The 19,298-nt window shown below is 43.3% G+C and overlaps 1 protein-coding gene across 6 annotated transcripts in view; it reads left to right on the forward strand.

Moving 5' to 3' along the window:
- Positions 1-16,494: 16,494 nt before the first annotated feature.
- Positions 16,495-19,298, forward strand: part of ENAH (ENAH actin regulator) — a 99,939-nt gene continuing 97,135 nt past the window's right edge. For 2 of the 6 annotated variants that reach the window (XM_075042546.1, XM_075042551.1), the window contains exon 1: positions 16,497-16,756. In XM_075042546.1, the coding sequence (XP_074898647.1) occupies positions 16,752-16,756 (5 nt within the window). In that variant the 5' untranslated portion in view covers positions 16,497-16,751. Of the gene's footprint in view, positions 16,757-19,298 lie in introns of all 6 variants that reach the window. The other 4 variants (XM_075042547.1, XM_075042550.1, XM_075042553.1 and 1 more) reach the window with 4 other exon arrangements.

Here is a 19,298-nt window from a genome sequence, read left to right on the forward strand (position 1 = left end):
CCTCTGGGATCTTTTCCTCCTCAGTTCTTCTGCTTATCCCTTATTCCCCCTGCACATCTTTCTTCCAGCCATTTCCAGATCTTGCCTCTTGGGGGGTTTCATTCTCTCCCCTTGCACCATCCAACTCCCAAAATAATCAGCTGTGGGCAGGCTAATGACTGACTGTGATGTGCCGTTGCTGGCCCTTTCAGCCAGGAGAATACACCTCCTGAGATCATTCTTTCAGGATGTCAGCAAACTCAGGCAAATGTTACAGGACTGATATCATAGTTGGAAGCTGCCCAGAATCAGTTTTTATCAAAAAAATAACAAAAAAAAAATAAAAATCAAGTTTTAACTCTCGTGACTACAGAGGTGGTCTGAAGACATAATACAGGTTCAAATAATTACAAAGATAATGCAAGATCCAGGCCCATGCTTCATTCCTTGTGACAGAATAGGGAAATAAAAATGAAGAAGGAAAAAAAAGTGAACTAATTGTGGGAAAGAAGCACAGAAAGAGAGGAGGTGGAAAAGAAAACAGGGATGGAGAAATACAGAATGCTCTCATTTTTATAGAAAAAGTGTGAAACAAACAAACAAGAAATAAAAGCCTAAGGAGTGAAGAAAAAATAAAAGAAAGAGGAGAAGGAAGACTAGCGAGATAAGCTTGGGCTCGGTTGGATTCAATCTGAGCACTGCAGCAAAAAGTTCCAGCTATGGAATTACAGTCCAGATTCTTTAGATTGCAAAGTTGTCCATGAAGAGACTGGCTCTCCTCTGTGCTTACACAACACCCACCGACTTAGGGACTACCACCACATGAATACTTACTAATGCTAATAATAAAAGGTTGAAGTAATTCTTGTGCACCAGATGACTTGGAGGAACCTCTGCATGAGGTGGCAAAAATAGACTGTATGAAAATGGAAGTGGTCAAAGCAGATGAGCAAGGGTTGAGCTCCAATTCTTGTATTCTTTTGTTTCTTATTTTCTGAATGCATCGACATTACAAGTGCCCTTGAAACTAGTTTATGTGTGTATGTATATATATACACACACACTCACACACACACACACATATATAAAAGAATTTCTTAGCTTTTGAAGGGAGGAAAGTTGATCTCCTTTCACGTGTTACCATATTTAGTTCCCTTTGTTTCATTGGAAGGGCTGGAATTCCAGATCCAGGTTGAAGCAGAGGTCCACAGACAACTCTTACTATGTAGAAGTGTATCATCCTCTGTGCAAGCTGCAAGGAGACAGGGCATTCACTTTTTTAATGGATCTCAGTAGGAAAATAGAAAAATACTGCAAGTCAGAAATGCTGGCTTCTATTCCAGATTCTGGGAGGAACACACCTAGGCACAGAGTCAGCTCTTAACCCAACTGTGAAGTGTTCAGCTCCTAGTCGCTCTAGCTTTTCCTTCTCACAGTCCCAATTTCTCCCCCTCTTACCCTTACCTTTCCTTGTCTCCATCCCTGTTTCTTAGTCTCTTTTCAGCTTCACGTTTTAGTCATCCCCATTGCCATGTTCCAGCTGCCAGGAGCTCCTTCTCCTAGCCCATGTCCTAGGCTCCCCTGCTTCCAAGCTCCACGGGTCAGTCCCTGTACTCCAGGTACCCCCTGGTACCTCAACACGGGGCTGCTCCCCCTGCTCTGCCACCCAGCTCTCTGCCATGCCACACGAGTTTAATCCGAGCCTGTCTGTTCTTGACTGAACGAGTGCAAAGCAATTTTCAGAGGTTTGGCCAAACTCGGAGGCTCGTGGTATGAACAGCAAAAGGTGCCTCCTTCATATCAGCGCTCATGATCCTTTCCTCCTTCAGAATAAGGATGGGCTAGGATTTCTGCAGAAAAGGATGTGAATGTTTTTAAGGCAAAACGATATTCTTCTTTCTTGCCTGGGTTACTGTGGCTAGAATTATCCAAAAGTATTCAGATGAGGTGGATACCCAGCATGGTAACTTTCAGCCATCATAGTTAGTACTTGCTAATATTGTAATACTGTAATTCAGCTAGAAAGCAGTGACTTAAATGGAGAGTGTAAAAACCTCAGCTACAGGAAGCCTTATCTTTATTATCCATAATGTCACAACCTAATTTACAAAATAGCTACGTCTACTTTGAAAATTGCAGCCGAAGACCTCGGTTCACCTTAAACACATTTACAGTCTCTCAGCCTTCCTAAGACAGGGAATTTGTTACCACGCAGGCACAAATGGAGGCACAGAGGCATCAGAGGGCGGTTTAGGCGTACCACAGGGGGAACGGGAGGGAGGAACAGATCCCGCGTTACCCTGAATTCCCATCGTACGCTAAATATCATAATTTTCTTCCCGTGGTGTCAACAGAGTTCGTGAATTAACACTAACTGAAGCATAACGTGTGCATTACAGGTGTGCCAGGAAAGGCAGTCAGCAGCGAGGTCTCCTAGTGCTATACACCGGCGAGACACAAACAGTTCTTTTCCCAAAGGCGTTTACGATCCCGGATGCTGTTTGCTGTTGTATCAGTTATGCCAACAGTTAATTAATGCATGACAGAGCCCAACCTACTCAAAGATCCTTATGACTTGCAGGATCGTGGCTTAAGAAATGAAATTAAAAACTAATTCATGACAGATTTTTGCTGACTTCACCTCACCAGCTTATTTATCATTAGCACATGACCACGGCTGTCAGTGACTTACATATGAAACATAAGAGGTTTTTTTCTCAGATCCTGACGTCCCAAGGCTATGCGTGTGTACATAAAATGTATGTAAAAGAGAGGAGCTCTGTTTTCCAAGTGTGAAAAGGAAATTGTGCTAACGTGAGACATACGTCATTGGCATCCCTTTCCCTCTGTTCCCAAACATGGTAAAGAGCAATAAAGCTGTTTGTGGACTATAATGTCACATCACGTAAGAATGCACAGTTCTCATTTGTTTATGCATATATGTATATAACAATCTCAGTGCGGGCATCCAAAGAATTAATGGTTATGAAATACTGAGCAACAGCAATGTATAATAGGTAAATGACACATAGCAAAGGAATCTCCCTTCAAATCAGATAGCACATGAAACCATTCTGGTCTGTGACAACTACACCACTAGATTTTTTCCATGTTTATCCAAAGTAGCTTAGTAAGCATATCATGCATGCCATTCACTAAGTCTGTGTACCAAAATACAGAGTATGATGACCCTAAGCAATGTCTGCAGTGCTTGTAAGCTTGTCAAAAAGGGGAACTGGCTGATGTTGCTGCTGCTGTAAAGTATTTATTTCAATTAATTTTTGTAAGAGAAGTGACAGAAATAGCTCCCATTCTACTACAGCTATTCAGCTGTTATTTCGGTGGAATTATACCTGTGTAACTGTCTCATAAAAAGAGGTAGGAGTTGTGCACATGTTTTTTGAGCTAATGAGACTTCAGAAAAGGTTGTCAAGAATGGCACAAGGCATATCTATTATTTTCCATTCAGAATCAACCCATTTATCTTTTCTGTTTGCTAAAAAGGGCAATTTCAGGGTTTTTCTGGTGACTGTAAAAAAAATGTAATGCTAGATGCAGGCTTCCTTCTGTCCCATATGTCTTAAGTGTACAAAGCTTTTTTTAGAGAATAGCTTTCTTTCAGGGCAAACCAGTTCTTACTAAAAATAATTCTTATGAGATCAGATAAAATGAGAGGAATGTTTCTGGCAGATCCTGGTGCCTTATTTACAAAAAAATAAGGCCAGATCAGCCTAATCCAGGCCTATAATACAAGGAGAGAGCTGAAGAACCTTCCCTGTTCCCCAGGGCGGTGGTTGACAAAGCGAGAGCTGTTTTGGTGGCTGTGGTCAGAGGATGCAAAGAGCCCGTGCAGACTCCTGCCCTGGCCCCTGGGACTGGCCCACAGAGACCGGCATGGCCACACACTGGCCTTTTTGAAAAGGCACAGGGACAATCTGTGTGCCCATCTGGGCACCTGCAACCACAAAGCACACGAGCATCTCTTAGAATAGTGGGACCTACCTAGATACGCATCTGTTTAATTTAAAAAATTCAGGTCTAGCTATGACAGACCTAGAAATACAGCAAGGACTGGCTACGTGCACGGAGGTGATTCTCCCCCCAGCAGGTCTGGAGGTTGCAACCAGTATGAAAGTAAAAACTTTGATGGCTTTTTAGCGCTAATGTCCTTTTGACTTTGAACTTCACAGTTCTGTCTCATCTTCCTTCACAGCAATGTCTTCTCTCAAGCCTTTAGTATTGAACAGTGCCAGACCTCCCCTAATTTCTGGTATTGTGTATTATTTTCAATCTTTTTAGCCCATTATTGAGGTAGACAGCAAGTCCCTGAGGCAGGGGCTTGCATCATCTATTAAAAAAAAATGCTCGGTAATTATTTATGATTCGTTTGTGGGAGAGGATTGCAGCATTTGCGTACATTATTTAATAACAGATATGGACCACAACTGGTAAGCAGACAGAAAGATCCATATTGTCAGGAAGACTGAAGGTGATTTTGCAGATTGCACGTGTTGTCAAAGACCTATGTCAGTAGATTAATTTACTGCATGTGTATGTTCAAATCAAGCCAAAGCATACTAGTTGCCTTTTAGTTGCTTAAATATTTGTTCACACAAAGCATTGTGAATTGCTTATCCACACAGTTACTTGAACTGCATCAAACCAGCTTACATGTAATTATGTGGTCTGGTTTTACATCTAGCTTTCTTTACTCTTCATTTAAGAGCAAAACTGAAAGGTTTGAGAGGGGTTGGGGTCTTTTTCTCCAAATAATGCATTTCCTTATAACGAATTCATTGACTTACTGTGTTAAAAAATTGTCCCTCGATCAGGTTAATTTTATTTTCAAACTAGAAGAAGAATCCCAGGATCCGGTTGTTCATTTATAATTCAGCACTAAGCTAAAGAAACAAGAGCAGAAAATGCATAGTTGTAAATCATGCTAGCAGCCACAGAACAACATAATGCCGAGCAGCCATTTTAGGTCTTCGGTTGCTTTATACCCTTTCCACATAATGAAGCCTGTTAAATGAATCCTTATGGGAACCATTCATGAGGTTTGCATTTTGTACATGAAATTCCAAGTACAAGAGATTAATTTTGTGAAGTAAATGGTCTGTATTCTGTAAAAATTAGTTCAAGGTACCTTTTTTTGGAAAGGCTTCTTGCTTTCTACGGGTAACAATAGTATTATCCTTTTAATAAAACGTAAACCCATTCTCTCTGGAACAAAAAAGAAACAGATTTCAGTGGGATTATTTCAGTCAGAAGGAATAAAGGTGGCAAACACAATTCCTGGTGTATTTTCTTCAGAAAGATTCCTAGATAGTCTATAGCTAGATACATGGACCGGATCCTACCTTCTCCTCTATTACAGAAATCTCTGAAAGAAACAAACTGTTGCTGTTTCATTTCAGTCTTCAGAGTGAATCCCTAACAGTGCATGGAGTAGAGGTTCTTCCTACCAAACGTGTGTAATCCTAGCCCACTCTTTTCCTAATGCTTTGTTGATGAAATTACCACTCTCTCTCTCTTCCCAAAATTTGCTTGTGGATAGATATATTGTTTTTCTCAATGAGAAATAATGCAGGTGTCCAATCAACCCAAAGTTTGTGCATTCATTATTTCTATTTAAGTCACTTAGAACGGTGCAGATGCCTCTTCTATTTGATGATTTGCTTCCAGAGAAAGATTAGAGAATTAATTAAAATATACAATCTAATTTAATTGGAATCATAAGATTTTGTTTCTAGGAAACAACTTATGAGTACAGATGAGTCTAAAGTTGTGCATTTATATCTAAGTATAGAATGTATCATTTCAAGCCGCTCCACCGAAGTTTGAGTCTGAGGTTAGTTTTCAGACTGCGAGTCTAATTTAGTTTCAGAATGGAGAGTACAGCTTAAGATTCCCAACACCCAGAGACCTGGGTGGGGGCGTAGGGGGGGAAACATGTGATTTTGCTTTCAGTTAATTTTAGATTTATTTCTGTTTATGAGATCAGTTGTCTATTTCTAAAAGTGTTTTCATTTTGGCAGACTCTTCAAATGAAAGGCTTATTTCGAGACATTTCCTGTTGAGTAACTGATGTTACTGCTGCCGAGAGGTAAAGGAAGACATATACAATGCTGAAGGGAACGTATGGGAGTGTCATGGTAATGACAAGCATGAAACCAAAGACTGCCAAGATCTTTCCTTCCATCATAGAGGAGCTTAACACGCAGTGCAGAGGGAGAACACAGTATATAGCATTAGCAGATCTATCCCTCCAGCCTTTTGGGTCAGCTCTACTAGCCATGTATTCTGAACATGGATTATAATTTGTGTTTCATGTGATCATAACTTCTAACCCTTCCCTTTTCATGTACAAAGATTCCCAGTCAGCTTTGCAAATGATCTATTTTTGGTGAGCACAGGGATTCTTCATCATTTATTTCCATCCTGCTAAAGACACCAGAAACCAGCAAAGCAGAATTCTGCATGATGCTCCCATTTGGATGAAGCCATGGTAAAATGAGATAGAGGCAAAAATTCTATCTTTTGAGGTGAATATTCAGAAATCTTGGCATTTTGATGAATTCTGGAAGACCACTGTTCCCAACTAAGCATTCCTTTCTGTCTTCCCCTACTAATGATCACTGCTGTGCAATTACTCTGTGGTTTCTGTACCCATCTAAAATTCTTATCCAATTTCACAGCTGCAATAATAAATTTAACATTAAACAAAGAGTTTCTTTATGTAATAACAGGAGAAGAGAAAATGAAAATGCAATACTGGACAGTTAAGATGAATCTTTTTTTTAATTGCCTTGTGGATGCTCTGCTTTTACATTTAAGTCCTCTGAATACACTTAGACAAGCCTTTCCCTGGTTCTTACAGTCAGTCAGACCTCCTTCGTACAGTTGCTGTAAGAATGCAGTAGCTGGACAGAAATCATTAAACGAGTGAGGTCAGCATCTCAGGAGAGTATGTCTGCAGAACTTGATAGGTAAAAACTAGGTTATGGAAAGTTCTTAGCTTTTGAGGAAAACCTGTTGTAAAGGATTTAGCAAACGTACATAGTAGGGTATAGGAACAGAAACACATTTGTGGCTGCTGGAGAGCTCTCACAGAAACCAGTAAGATGTGCAAAAGGTGAAAGAGAATTTGAGGGAGAAATGCTTATGAAGCTGAGCAATCTTATGAATTACAGCTAACAATTCTTAGAGGAAGAACAAAAACTGCAAGGCAGTCTCCTATGTGCTTCTTTAATGTAATTAATTAATGCATTTCGAACCACTTTTTCTGTGCAAAGGGAACTTAATTATAGCATAAAATTCAGATGCAATTGATCTAAAAGATCTTCATATAAATGAAAATACAAGCTGCTATGTTTGAAACTGAAGGGAAGAGGAAATGCCCTGTTGTAAGATCGCAGCTTATGTGGGTCAGAGTCTCATCTGATTTGCATGTGCTAAAGGTCCAACTCACACAGAAAGCAACATGCTCAGATGCTTGTGTAGCATATAAACCAGCATTACGTTGTCATGGGTAAGACTGTAATGCAGAGATAATGAGGATAATTTGCTTATTTCTATGAGTTGAAAGATCCATTCAAAAATTTGCCTGAAAATACTACAAATGAAGAGCTTTGTAGAGTAAATTCCTTGATTGAGCTGTGCTCAAGCAGAGCTCCTATGTCTGAGACTTTCCTCCAGTCCACACCAGGCTGATCTTCTTGAAAAAATAATCCACTTTGGGCTTTCCTCAGTGATCCATATGTAAGTGGAGGCAAGAACACCTCTTTCTTAGTTAACATAGGAGTGCAACCAGTATTTGTTTATTGGGGTGAAATTTCCTACATCTCCGTACAAGTCAGTCAAGGATTCAAAAGCAATGCTTTTAGTCTCATTTTGTTCAGGTTTGATGGCATCACTTCTAGTGATGCGCTTTGACCTAATATGATCTGATTCATGTGTAAAATGCCCTTAGGATTCCTTGGGCTAGTTCATCTTCTGTACTTTAGCTAGCTCCTCTCCCTTCCCAAGCATAGCCTGCAGCAGCTTCCAGCCTGCTTTGAGTTACCACAAGCATAGCCAACCCAAAAGGACCATTTTAGGAAGCAGGAATCCCTGCACTTTGGTGGGATGGGGGGCACATCTCCCTTTTCAGCTGTCCTCCAAACACACTATCTATTCCAGATTGTGGAGAAGCACATGAAGTGAACAATGATTTTTGTCACATGAACCTTGTAATGTGTGTTTTTAAAAACTTCTGTTGAGCTTCCATGATGAAGTTAAGAGATGGAAGGGTGATGCATAGCAGCTTTATTGGAATAAATGGCTGGCCGCCTTTGGATTTGAAACAAAAATTAAAATGGTAAATGCAAAGCCCACCTCTACAAAGGCAGACTGACTTTGGTATTACATTTTCTCTGGGATCAGGCTTAGAATAATGGTCTACGAAACACTATTATATGGTATTTCTTTAAAAACCAACAACATTCCCTGCCTTTGTAGATCCATATATTGTTTTTTCCTCAGGAAAAAATGCTGATTAATTCCTACAGGCTTTTATAATTTTTTTTTCATTATAATCTCACCACCTTTTTGCTAAAGTAACACTTCTTTTCCTGATCTTGTTCTCAGCTGTTGCTTCAAAGGATCACACAAGGATTTCCCTTGCTGCTGGGTTTTAGGAACAGGCTTGCAAATCTTGCATCGCTTCTCACTCACATCTGCATTTTTCACCCTATCAGTCACCTCTTGTGGAAAGGGACAGGCTTCTCATCTTTCTAGCATTTTTTTGTCTGAGCATGTTCTTTTACCATCACATCAGGTCATATTACTGATGATTTTATGAATACACCAACCCTATCAGATGCTAATGGTTATGATTGCTACCAGCTTAGGGTTATTCTAAACCATGAACAGGTAAGAGATGGAAGGCTTCTTATTTACTTGCAGATATGCCAATATCCTAGTTGTACGGTTGTTTTAATAATAATAATTTCAAACATTACAAAGCTGGCACTTCCCCTCCACCCACTGGTGTAGTCACAGCAGAATGAATGGTTCATTGTTGTAAGAGTCATTTTGCTGCACAAGGCAACCCCTATTCACAATTAGAAGGTTAGAAATGTTCAGCCAGTCATGACAATTAAATAAAATGATTGTCTGAGCATCCCTTAGGGTTATAAATCAGTCTGTCTTCACACAGTTGGTGCTACCTGTTTTTTATTATAAATCCACAGAATCTTTCAGAGTGACGACAACCCTTGTGGAAATAGTGTCATGAAATACGATTTCCATTTCCATGTTCAGAAGCAAAGAGCAGTTGGCTGCACCTTGAAGAAGGACATTAGTTTTGTGCACCCAGGACTAGAAATGTTGGAGGGAGCATAGAACAAAGCCACAAAATGGCTTTGAGGAAGCTTTTGAGAAACCGAGCTATGGGAACATTGAAAAAGCTTGTTTAGTGACACAGAGCAGTCGATCTTTTAGGGATAGCTGGTGTCTGAAGAAGCCCATGATAAAATTTACAGCTATTTGGAGGAAGAAAAGACAGGGAAGGTAGAATTTTTCTAAGCATAGTAAGCTTAAGAGAAACAAGGAAAGTTTTAAAGGAAGAGCTTCCTGACAGTGGAATGTATTCCAGATAATATAAGGTTGTTTTTTAAACAAAACTCTAGAAACGGTCTAGTGAGGAACATTTCTTTATTGGTCTTTTCCTACCTCTATTTTTTTATGTTCTCCAGAAGAGCAATGCTTTCTTACTAGCCAGTTAGAAACCCCAGCATTCAGCAAACATTTGAAAAAGGCCATATTCCTGTGAAAACCTTTATTTTTTGTATGTAGACTCTCCAGCAGTACTTCTTAATAAGTGGTATGCTTGGAAAGCAGTCAGTTCACCATAGTACCTAAATTCCTGACTGCACCACGCCAGTCAGTGGCAAACAATCAGTGTGAGTTGTTTAGAAAAAAACCTGTGAAATAGGAAATAGGATGAGAGACAGTTTTGTTCTGTCTGAAGCTGGAAGGAGCAGGAGAAAATCCATCACTGTTTATATGGTTGTATTTGTGAAACATGGGAGCTAAACTAACAGGAAGTGGAGAATAAATACTCAGCAGAGAGAGTGATTATTGTTGAGATAGAGATCCCTACTGCTGGAAGTGTGACTTTGAGCCAATTGCAAGGAATTCCTTCTCATTGATTTTATAGAGTATATCTTAATTTTGAAATTGTTGCTAACTAGTTATAGTAATAATAATGGCATGTGTTAGTGTTGTAATCTCTTAAGAGCTCATTTCTTCGCATGTCTTTTTATAGAAACATTAATTCATTTGGCAAACATTTTTGTGATGTTCTTTCTAAAATACTGAAGAAGAATATTTTTGCAACTGCTGCTTTGTATATTTTGGGTCTCATGCATGATTTATCACTTACTAAATTTGAAATCCAAATTATGGAGTTGGCTATAGCTATTGCCAGAAAGCAAAATCTGCAGTGCTGGAAAGGACTAAAGAGGTTATCATCATCTTACTAAGCTTCTACCTTTATTGGAACAATATTTATATTGTAAGTTACTTCCAGCTTTGCAGTCCACAGGTGCTCACTCACAATAGCAAAAGTGTTGTCATTCATATATAATCGGGACATTATTTTTACTGCAAGTTATTCCAACTTTGCAGTCAGTGGAAACTAACCAGCTATAGTAAAAGCGTTGTCATTCATCTATAACTGGGACAGTACTTTCATCGTAAGTTATTCCAACTTTGCAGTGAATGGAAACTAACCAGCAATAGTAAGCGTGTTGTCAGTCATCTAAAATAGAAGGGAGGAGAAAGGAGAAAGACAGTCAAAAGACAGAACATATTTGCAATGGAGTCACAGTAGAATATTCCCAGGGTTTCACAACATGTTTTGCAATTGTTTGTGGGTTTTTTGGGTGGGTTTTTTTGTCCGTTAAAGATAAATTGCAAAGCACAAGGTAGCTTTAAATTAGTGAAATTTGGTACAGGCTTCCAACGGAAAGGCTATACCACCTCCTTTGGCATCTGTCTACCTAAACTCAGACAGAATGAAGGGGTATGGCGCAGTGAACATGCTCTGGTAAAGCCAAATCTCTGCCGGTGTTGGGGCCGAGGAGTGAGATGAGCAGCTGCTTGCAGAGCTCAATGTGGTTTCAGCTAGAATGTACCAGATAACTAATACCAGCTAACTGAGCTAAGTATTTTAAAGCTAGCTCAGATATGGGAGACTGCAGTGTAGACATCCTCTTAGAGCAATAGCTCTTTCAGGCAAGAAGCCTGCCCTTTTTTAATGCTACAAGTGCACTGTAGGCACTTAACAATTATTAATAATAACTAATTAATAATGGCCCAAATCCTTGGCTGTGGTTGAGGAACTTAAAACATAACTCATCTGGAGTTGTAAGAAAAGATGGCTCAAAAGAATCTTAACCAAATCTTGGGCCAGCTTTGTGCCTGGACTTTCCTCCAGCATAAGATAAAGCAGCAGAGTACAATTTGTTCTAAGACATTAGCAAGGGAGAGCAAAGAACATAATGAATAAATTTTATTGGTAATGCATAAGAAGAATGCAGACAGGTGGCAAATAAGACCATTAGGGGATAAGAGTATAAAATTAGATGGAAAGTAAGAGATGAGATTGGTCTATCGCAGTGGTCCTAAATCAACATGTCATCTCAGAAACCACAAAAGTCAGCAACTGAGTGGAGGTGAATGAAAGACAAGGGTCAAAACAACAATCATAATTTATCTGAGTGTCAGAAAAGCATTTTTACACTTAATACACAATGCATTGATTTACACTTGATAAACAGTATTTACACAAAAAGAGACTTCAGCCCTCACTGAATAGCCTGCAGCACAATACAAATTCTTTTCATGATAAATCTAGGGGGGAAAAACAATCCATTTTTATTCAAGGAATTTTCACTTAAATATTTGAGTCTACTGGGAACAGACTGAAAGACACATACCATACTCCAGACTCACGTCTACAGAGGCTTGTGGTTAGATTTGCTGATGCTATTTGACAGTACGAGGGGCACTATTAGGAACCTTGGTGGAAAGACGCACAGTGGAATGCTTCAGCTGTTGTTTTCATTCCTCTTCGGAGGTGCTTGATGGAAGATCTATGAATTGTTTACTTGTATAACAAGGAGCAGGGTACGCTGGTAGGAAGACCGAGCTTCACATTTGGGAGTCAAAGGACTGTGTTTGATAGCAAGTTTTGCTTCCTTTTCTGGTGATGTTGTTTTGCCTTTTTTACAGCAAAACAAAAATATTGTTCCATTAGGAAAAGCCCTTCCTGGAGACTGTTGTCGTTATCTGCTGAGTCATGCCAATAACTGTTTATTTTAGCATTCTTAAAGAATTTTAGAGATAGTTTACTCCCCCTCCCTCAGAAGACGGTTGAGAAATACTGCATAATTTCATAAATAAAATAAAGCTAAAGACTTTTGGTTGAAAGCATTTCCTTTAACGGTCTGCTATGCAACACTTCAGCAGTCGGCTGACTCATGGCAACCTGAAATTGAAAATGACTTGGGGGCAAGGGAAAGAAAGAAGAGGACAGGAAGAATTATACTAGCCAGTATATTTTAACTATCTATATAGTAGTCTGATCCTCATCTTGTTCAGCTAACCATGACCTCATGGAATTGGTTCAGGCGTCAGCTCTGTGTCTGGTCCAGAGCAAAAGATGTATTTATAAATTAGATTAACATAATCAGTGATGAGAATAATGTATTAAATTACTTAATTCAATTCTGTTTTGATAATCTTAGATGCTAACAGGAGCACACTGTCAGAGCCATTTTCTTTTAGCCCACCATTTTTGGAAAGCCCTTCACTATAACCAGAGAGAAAGCTCATGCTTTGTTGTCGCAATTCTCTCACTTCTATTGTACAGTAAATTGCATTTTCTTTCTATACTAGTTCTATGGAAAATAATCCAAAGAAGTGAAATAAAAAATCTTTTCCTACATATTCAAAGCCCAAACTCTAGACACATTAAGTAAAAAGAACAATAACCTTCAAAAAACCAAAACCACCAGAAAAAACCACTTCCCCCACTCCAGAAACCTCTCCGACTGTGTATCCTGCATTATGCTATTTACAGATCATCAAAGAAGGCCAAAATGATCTTGTACAAGCACTGCTGTCCTAGGACACTGACTGTAGTGAGATATAGGAAGATCTCAGCTACTTTTTCCTCTTAAATACAAACAGACTTTCCAAAGAAACAAAGACTGCAAAGCAGGAGGTTGTTTCAGAGATGATGGGGGAAACCTCACTGTGAGAGGAAGGATTACTCTGCTTTTTGAAGCTTTTGGATTCTCTGAATGTGTCCAGAACATTAGTCATGCATCCTCCTCATGACCCTGTATTAAGGGTGATCCATGCTGATGAGATGCGATGGAGTCGGCTGGGTTTGCTCAGCAGTAGCCTGCCAAGCCTCTTGCATCTGGTTGATACTAGACAGAAACACATTCTCTTCTGGTTTATGCCTGGGTGAGCCATTTCTCTAGCATTCAAAAAGCCTTCATTAGTCGGGTTGTTTGGAGAGGAGGCACACCATGCTGCTCAACCTGAGCTGGCTTAGCCTTTGGAAACATCTGAATTCCAGTCCTCAGTTGCAGCTGAGCAGCAGAAAACGCAAGAGGGAGGGGTGCGAAGTGGCTTTGGGGTATTCCGAGATGCTTGGATCCGGAGGAAGGAGGGCATGAACACAGTCCTCGGACACAGGTTAGAAGAGCCATTACGTGGCTCTGCCTCGTAAATTGTCAAGGGCCTCCGGTTATTAGCGTGACACCACCAGCTACGAAGGCTTTCTGCCACGTTGTTTTTGTCATTGCCAGAAGAAGGGAGAGAGGTGGGAGGTGATGCGGAGGGCATTAACACCCATGCTGTGCCGCTGGAGGATCCCGTCAGCGGGAAAGATAACGGCAGAATCGCACAAAGTGACTTGGACACATTGAATGATTACAGCTTGAGAACAGGCGGGCCCGCTACAAGAGATTACAGATTTCTCAATGCATAATTCAGTATCATAAACATGTACAAGACACTAACTCATTCTTCTGCTAGACTACTTTAATTTCTTGACAATAACATCGCTAAATTGACCTGGAAAGAAAAAGGCACTCAACATTTATAATTGATTTCTGCCCTATATCATCTTGGCTCCCTTCCTTCTCATGTAACTGCTAATATGAGTTACTGCAGATTTTAGTATTTTGTTACAGATTAATTCAATGGGATTTTTGACTAAGCTAGCGTCCAGAATGACTTTGCACTTGGTGACATCTGCGATGCCAGCATGCAAAATGATTCTTCTGGCATTTTTACAAATTCTATTGTACCACAGAGTATGTCTTGAGAAATCCAGCTATGACCATATCTGATTTGGCTAAGAACACCAAGTAATATAACACAAATAACGATAATAGTTATTTTGCGGGAGTAACAGCTTCTGGCTATTTTCATTCCCTCTCAGGCAGACTTGTAGCCCAGGCATACTTTCAGTGGTTTTTATATACCTGTCACAGTCAAACTTCTTTTAGATCTGACAAATATGACCAAATAGTCCTATCAGAACAGTCACATTATGATCCTGATTTTTTCTGGTATGGAACAACTGAACTCCTTCTTCTGACTGTCTCTGCTATTCCTTCTACTGATTTATCTGCTGAAGCCCATCAGATATATATTTTAGATGTATCTATATAGATACAGTTAGATACAGATCTTAACATTTATATTTGGCTGCCTTCAAGATACTTTTCACTGTCAGAATGGCTTTCTCTTCAAACCTTTTATCTGGAGGGTGTTCTGGTGATGGGAAGCCTAGATCTTAGGAAAGTCGTGATTCCTTAAGAACTGAGGTCCACCATCAGTCATTAGAGTCCTCAGTATTTGGTGGAAGCAATTAAGGTAAATTTATTTACCAGATTCAGTTGTGTCCCCTTCTTCAGACTGCTTTTACATTGTTGTCACAAGTACCCACTTAATTTTTAAGAGTATGCTGCTGCTTTTCTTCTGATTACTCATCTGCATTTTGTGATTCACCTCTACTGCAACATTTTCATTGACATCATCCCTCTGCCAGTAAAAACATGTTAGTTTTCTTACTAAACTGTTATTCCTGAGCTCCAGTTTCAGAGCCTGTCCTTTTTCCTGAATTAGTATTTTCTAACAATTGACCATTTTTTTCATTGACTCGCTCCTCTCTTGCTGCGTTACTGACACCATTAATCGCCAGTGGATGACCCTGCCTCAGATGCCATACTGATCATGGAAGAGGTTGTCTGCATAGCGTCAAATACCTGGGATTCATGGTAAAAAAACATCAAATGTGTGAAACCTAGATCAGAAAAATATAAGGAATATATAAACACTGGTATTTGTTAGGGAAAAATGAAATCAGAGATGCAAAAGCACTAAGATGCCTTAGTGTCACTGGTAAATCGCAAACATACTTGCTCATCACTGCTGTTAACGGGGATGAAAGAGAACGGGTGCTCGGTCCTTGACAGAGATGAGCTGAGCAGGAGCTGGGTTAAAGTTATGCATACCGTGTGCTGGATCCACTGGGAGTACTAAGAGCAAAACGTAAATCTGTATTTAGCACAGACGTGGGGCTACGGAAAGGCGTAAAGCTGAAGTAACATTCCCGTATTCCTGACCACGCATCTCGGGCCCTGCGCTTCCGAGGGCACGGAGAGGCACTGGAAGAGCCACGCAAACCCCGAGTAAATTTACCTGCCGAGCTCACGCAGTGGGCTGCGAGGGTTACGTGTTTACTTTCCCGCAGGCAGACCCCAGTGTCACCACTCTACCGAGCGCAGGTTACTTGGGGGGGCACAGACCCCGCTGCAGGGAGCGGAGGGGCCGGGGTGAGGAAGGGGAAGGGTCTGCCGGTGCAGGGCTTCGCCACCGGCCTTGCCCAGCCCGGAGACCCGCCAAGCGCCGAGCTCCGCCGGCCGGGAGCGGAGCTCCCCCCCCGCCGCTCCGGGGCGTCTCCCGGGCACCGGGTCACGGCACGACTCCCTAGGCGGGGCCCACCCGAGGCGGGCCCGGTTCCGCTTCCCCTGGCCCGAGGGGCGGGCCGGGACCAGGGTCTCGCCGCGGTGCCGTGCCCTGCCCCGCAGGACAATGGCACGGGGCCGCTGAGCGGGCGGGCGACCGACCGCCGCCTCCCGAGGCCGCGCTGAGGAGCGCTCCCCGGGGCGCCGCCGCCGCCGCCGCCTCACCTGAGGACGCTCCCTCCCTCCTTCCCCCCCGCCGCCCGCCCCCGCGCGGGGCCGCCGAGCCCCATTCACCCGCACGGGCGACAGCGCGGCGGCGGCGGCGGTGGGCGCGGCCTCCGCGACCCGCCCCTTCCTCCCGCCCCTGCCGCCGCGCCCCCCGCCCGCCGCCGCTCCCTCAGCCCCGCCGGTGTCTCCGGCCTCCCCCGCGCTCCCCGCCCGCCCATTCTCCTCCTCCTCTCTCCCCCCCCCGCCCTTCCCGCGCGTTGGTTCGCTCCTCCCCGCCCCTTTCCCCCACCTCTCTCGGTCCCCTCCCACCCCCCGGCTCCCCGCGGTGGTCTGGCCCGGCCCGGCGGCGGAGGGAGCGGCGGAGACGGGCGGGGAGGCGCTGGCGGCCGGGGGTCCTCGCTGTCCCTTGACGCGCCGGCCCCTGCGGAGCGGCGAGGAGCGGAGCGGGGGAGAGAGAGCCGAGCGAGCGAGGAAGCCGGGAGCGGCTCCCCGACCCCGGGCGGCACCATGAGGTGAGGGGCCGGCCCCGGAGCGGGCGGGCCGCCGGGGCGGGGGGGTCGTGGTGGTGGTGGGGAAGCTCCGTGCCCTTCGCCTCTAACGGTCCACAGCCGTGAACGGAGGGGGGGGCGGTCGGCCGGCGGAGGGGGAGGGGGCCGAGCTGAGGGGAGCCCCGCGGTGGGGGAGGGGCCCATTGTTAGTGGCGGGTGGGGGAGGGGCGGCCCCGCCGTCCCCGTCCCCCGCGGCGGCGAAGTTGCGATCGGGGGGCGGCAGCGGGGCCCGGGCCGGGGCGGGAGGAGAGGAGGGGGGGGGCGGCCCCGCTCCGGCGCCTCCCCCGGGCTGGGCGCGGCGGTGCGCGCCGGCACGGCGTGAGCCCCGGTCGCCCGTCTCCTTTCTTTCTCTCCCGGTGGTTGTTTTTTTTTTTTTTTAAATAATTTTTTTTATTTCCCCCCCCTTTCCCTCCGCCTTAACCGGCGGGTGTTGCATTGCAGCAGCAGCTGGGCTTTTCCCTGTGTAATCAATAAAGAGGCGGCGGGGCGGGTGGGGGGGGGGGGGATCCCCCTCTCGGCAGCCGGGAAAGTGTCGCGTTTGGAGGTTTCGGATGTAAACACAGAGGTGGACGGGCTGCGGGCCGGGGAGGAGGGAGGGAAGGAGGGAGGTGGGTTCCCCCCCGCCCGCCTTCCCGCCGGGGACTCCCGCTCCCCGCCGGCTCATTCATTTGAAGGCGATTTTCTGCCTCCCTGGCCCGGCCCCCCCCGCCCTCTCCCCGAGCTCTTTTTAGTGCCTGTTCTGTTTCCATAATCTTCTTTCTGGATTGGTGCAGGACCCGGTGAGAAATGCGGCTCGGTAGCCCGAGCGCTGGTCTGTCTGTTGGGGGACGGTGTGCTCCCTGTAGGCCTGTCCCTCACTTAAACAGCCGGGGAACCGAGTTACTCTTTTTTTTTTTTCCCCCCCCTCCCACTGGAAGATATCGTCTGCCTTGCAGTTGGATTTGAACCTTCTTTGTCTTAAAGACGACCGTAAGTCGTGAGGTCCTTTGGAGAATAGCTCGGCAAGATCTCTGTGATGAAAATCAGCAAATTCCTCTGCTGCGTAAAACTGATGAGGCATTAGAATTCTCTGTAAATTACAGGAAAATCCTAATTACATTTTTTGAACTTCAGGGGTTCCCCCCACCCCGTGTGTGTGCACCTTCAATGGAGAGGGTAGCATTGTAGCGGGAAACATGGGAACAGTCTCCCTGCTGGTTTGTTTAGAATCGTGTTCCTGTATTTCCCTCTAGTTTTCTTTGTTAACTGTAGGTATTTATGTCCTGTGTTATTTTAAGCTTTGTTTTGTCTTGTGATAATTTATTTTCACTTATTCATGTTGCTCATGTAGAAGCCAGATACCCTGCAAAGAAAAAGTTACAACTCCAAAAACTTACAGTACATATCCAGGTCCCTTAAACAGAGGCTTTTTTTTTTTTTAATTATCTTGACAGTCTTTAACACAATGAATGCTGTTAATCTAGCAAGAGTTGGCATAAATATTTTGAGAAGCCCCATATAAATTTGGTTTTCTTACTGGCCAAAAGTGCTTTAATTGTGCAGGTGATGCGGAGTGAAGTAAGCTATACCAGCAAGACTGCTCTTTTGCTGATGTAACTGTATGTGTGCTAGGACTTCTGCCAGCTTGGAGGGAGCGCAAATATTTCTCTTAACCAGTGTAACAGGAAAGTGTCTAGGTTGAACCTACCCTTAGGTTGCTTATTTAGATGTTTGAATAGTTGACTTGAAGCAGTTAGTAAATATAGGCAAATGAATATATTATAGGTCTGAAACTTTCTACCTGCTCGTGAGTGCAGAGCGTTAAGCTGGTAAGAGGGAGAGGTACTTGCAAGTTGGATGGTCGCTCTGAGGGATCATTGGGTATATCAAAGACATCTGACTTCAAGAATGCTCAGTTCTAAACCTTTCAAAAAAAGAAGCAAACTGTACCAATTAAACTACACAGGCTAAGAAAATGATGTGGTTAAAGAAGTATTTTCTTTCTATAGAGGCGCTATTAAATTGACTCAGTTTTGTTTAATTGGTCCGACTCCAGTATGATGGCAAGCTTTCACCGCACGCTCTCTCTTTGGACTTGTTTAGACTACGATTGATGTTATATTTCTGAAACATGTTTAAACAATATCTTCATGCTGTGTTTTGTTCGGGCAATGTCTTTTAATGTATTTGCTGGTCAAGGCGAGTTGTGATGGGGAAGGAGTGACAAGGTGCATGGGACAAGTGACCAGCATTTCATATACAGCTCCTCTATTTGCAGGTAGTGTTAAATCTTAGCAGTTAATACTAAACACATACTTTTTTGGACATGATATTGATGGTCTCCTGGAATGCGTGAACTGCATTCTGCCATTGCTATTCTGCAGGTAATATGCAGTTGGTGCTCCAAAGAATGCAAAAAGAAATATGTACTAGAAGTCATTCTGAGATGAGCTGGGGGGAAAAAAAAAAAAAAAAAAGCCCGCAGTTTCTGTTCTGTCCTTTGGCACATACATGTGCGAGAGCCTAT

The sequence above is a fragment of the Buteo buteo genome, chromosome 12 (assembly GCF_964188355.1).
Source record: "Buteo buteo chromosome 12, bButBut1.hap1.1, whole genome shotgun sequence".
Lineage (NCBI taxonomy): Eukaryota > Metazoa > Chordata > Aves > Accipitriformes > Accipitridae > Buteo > Buteo buteo.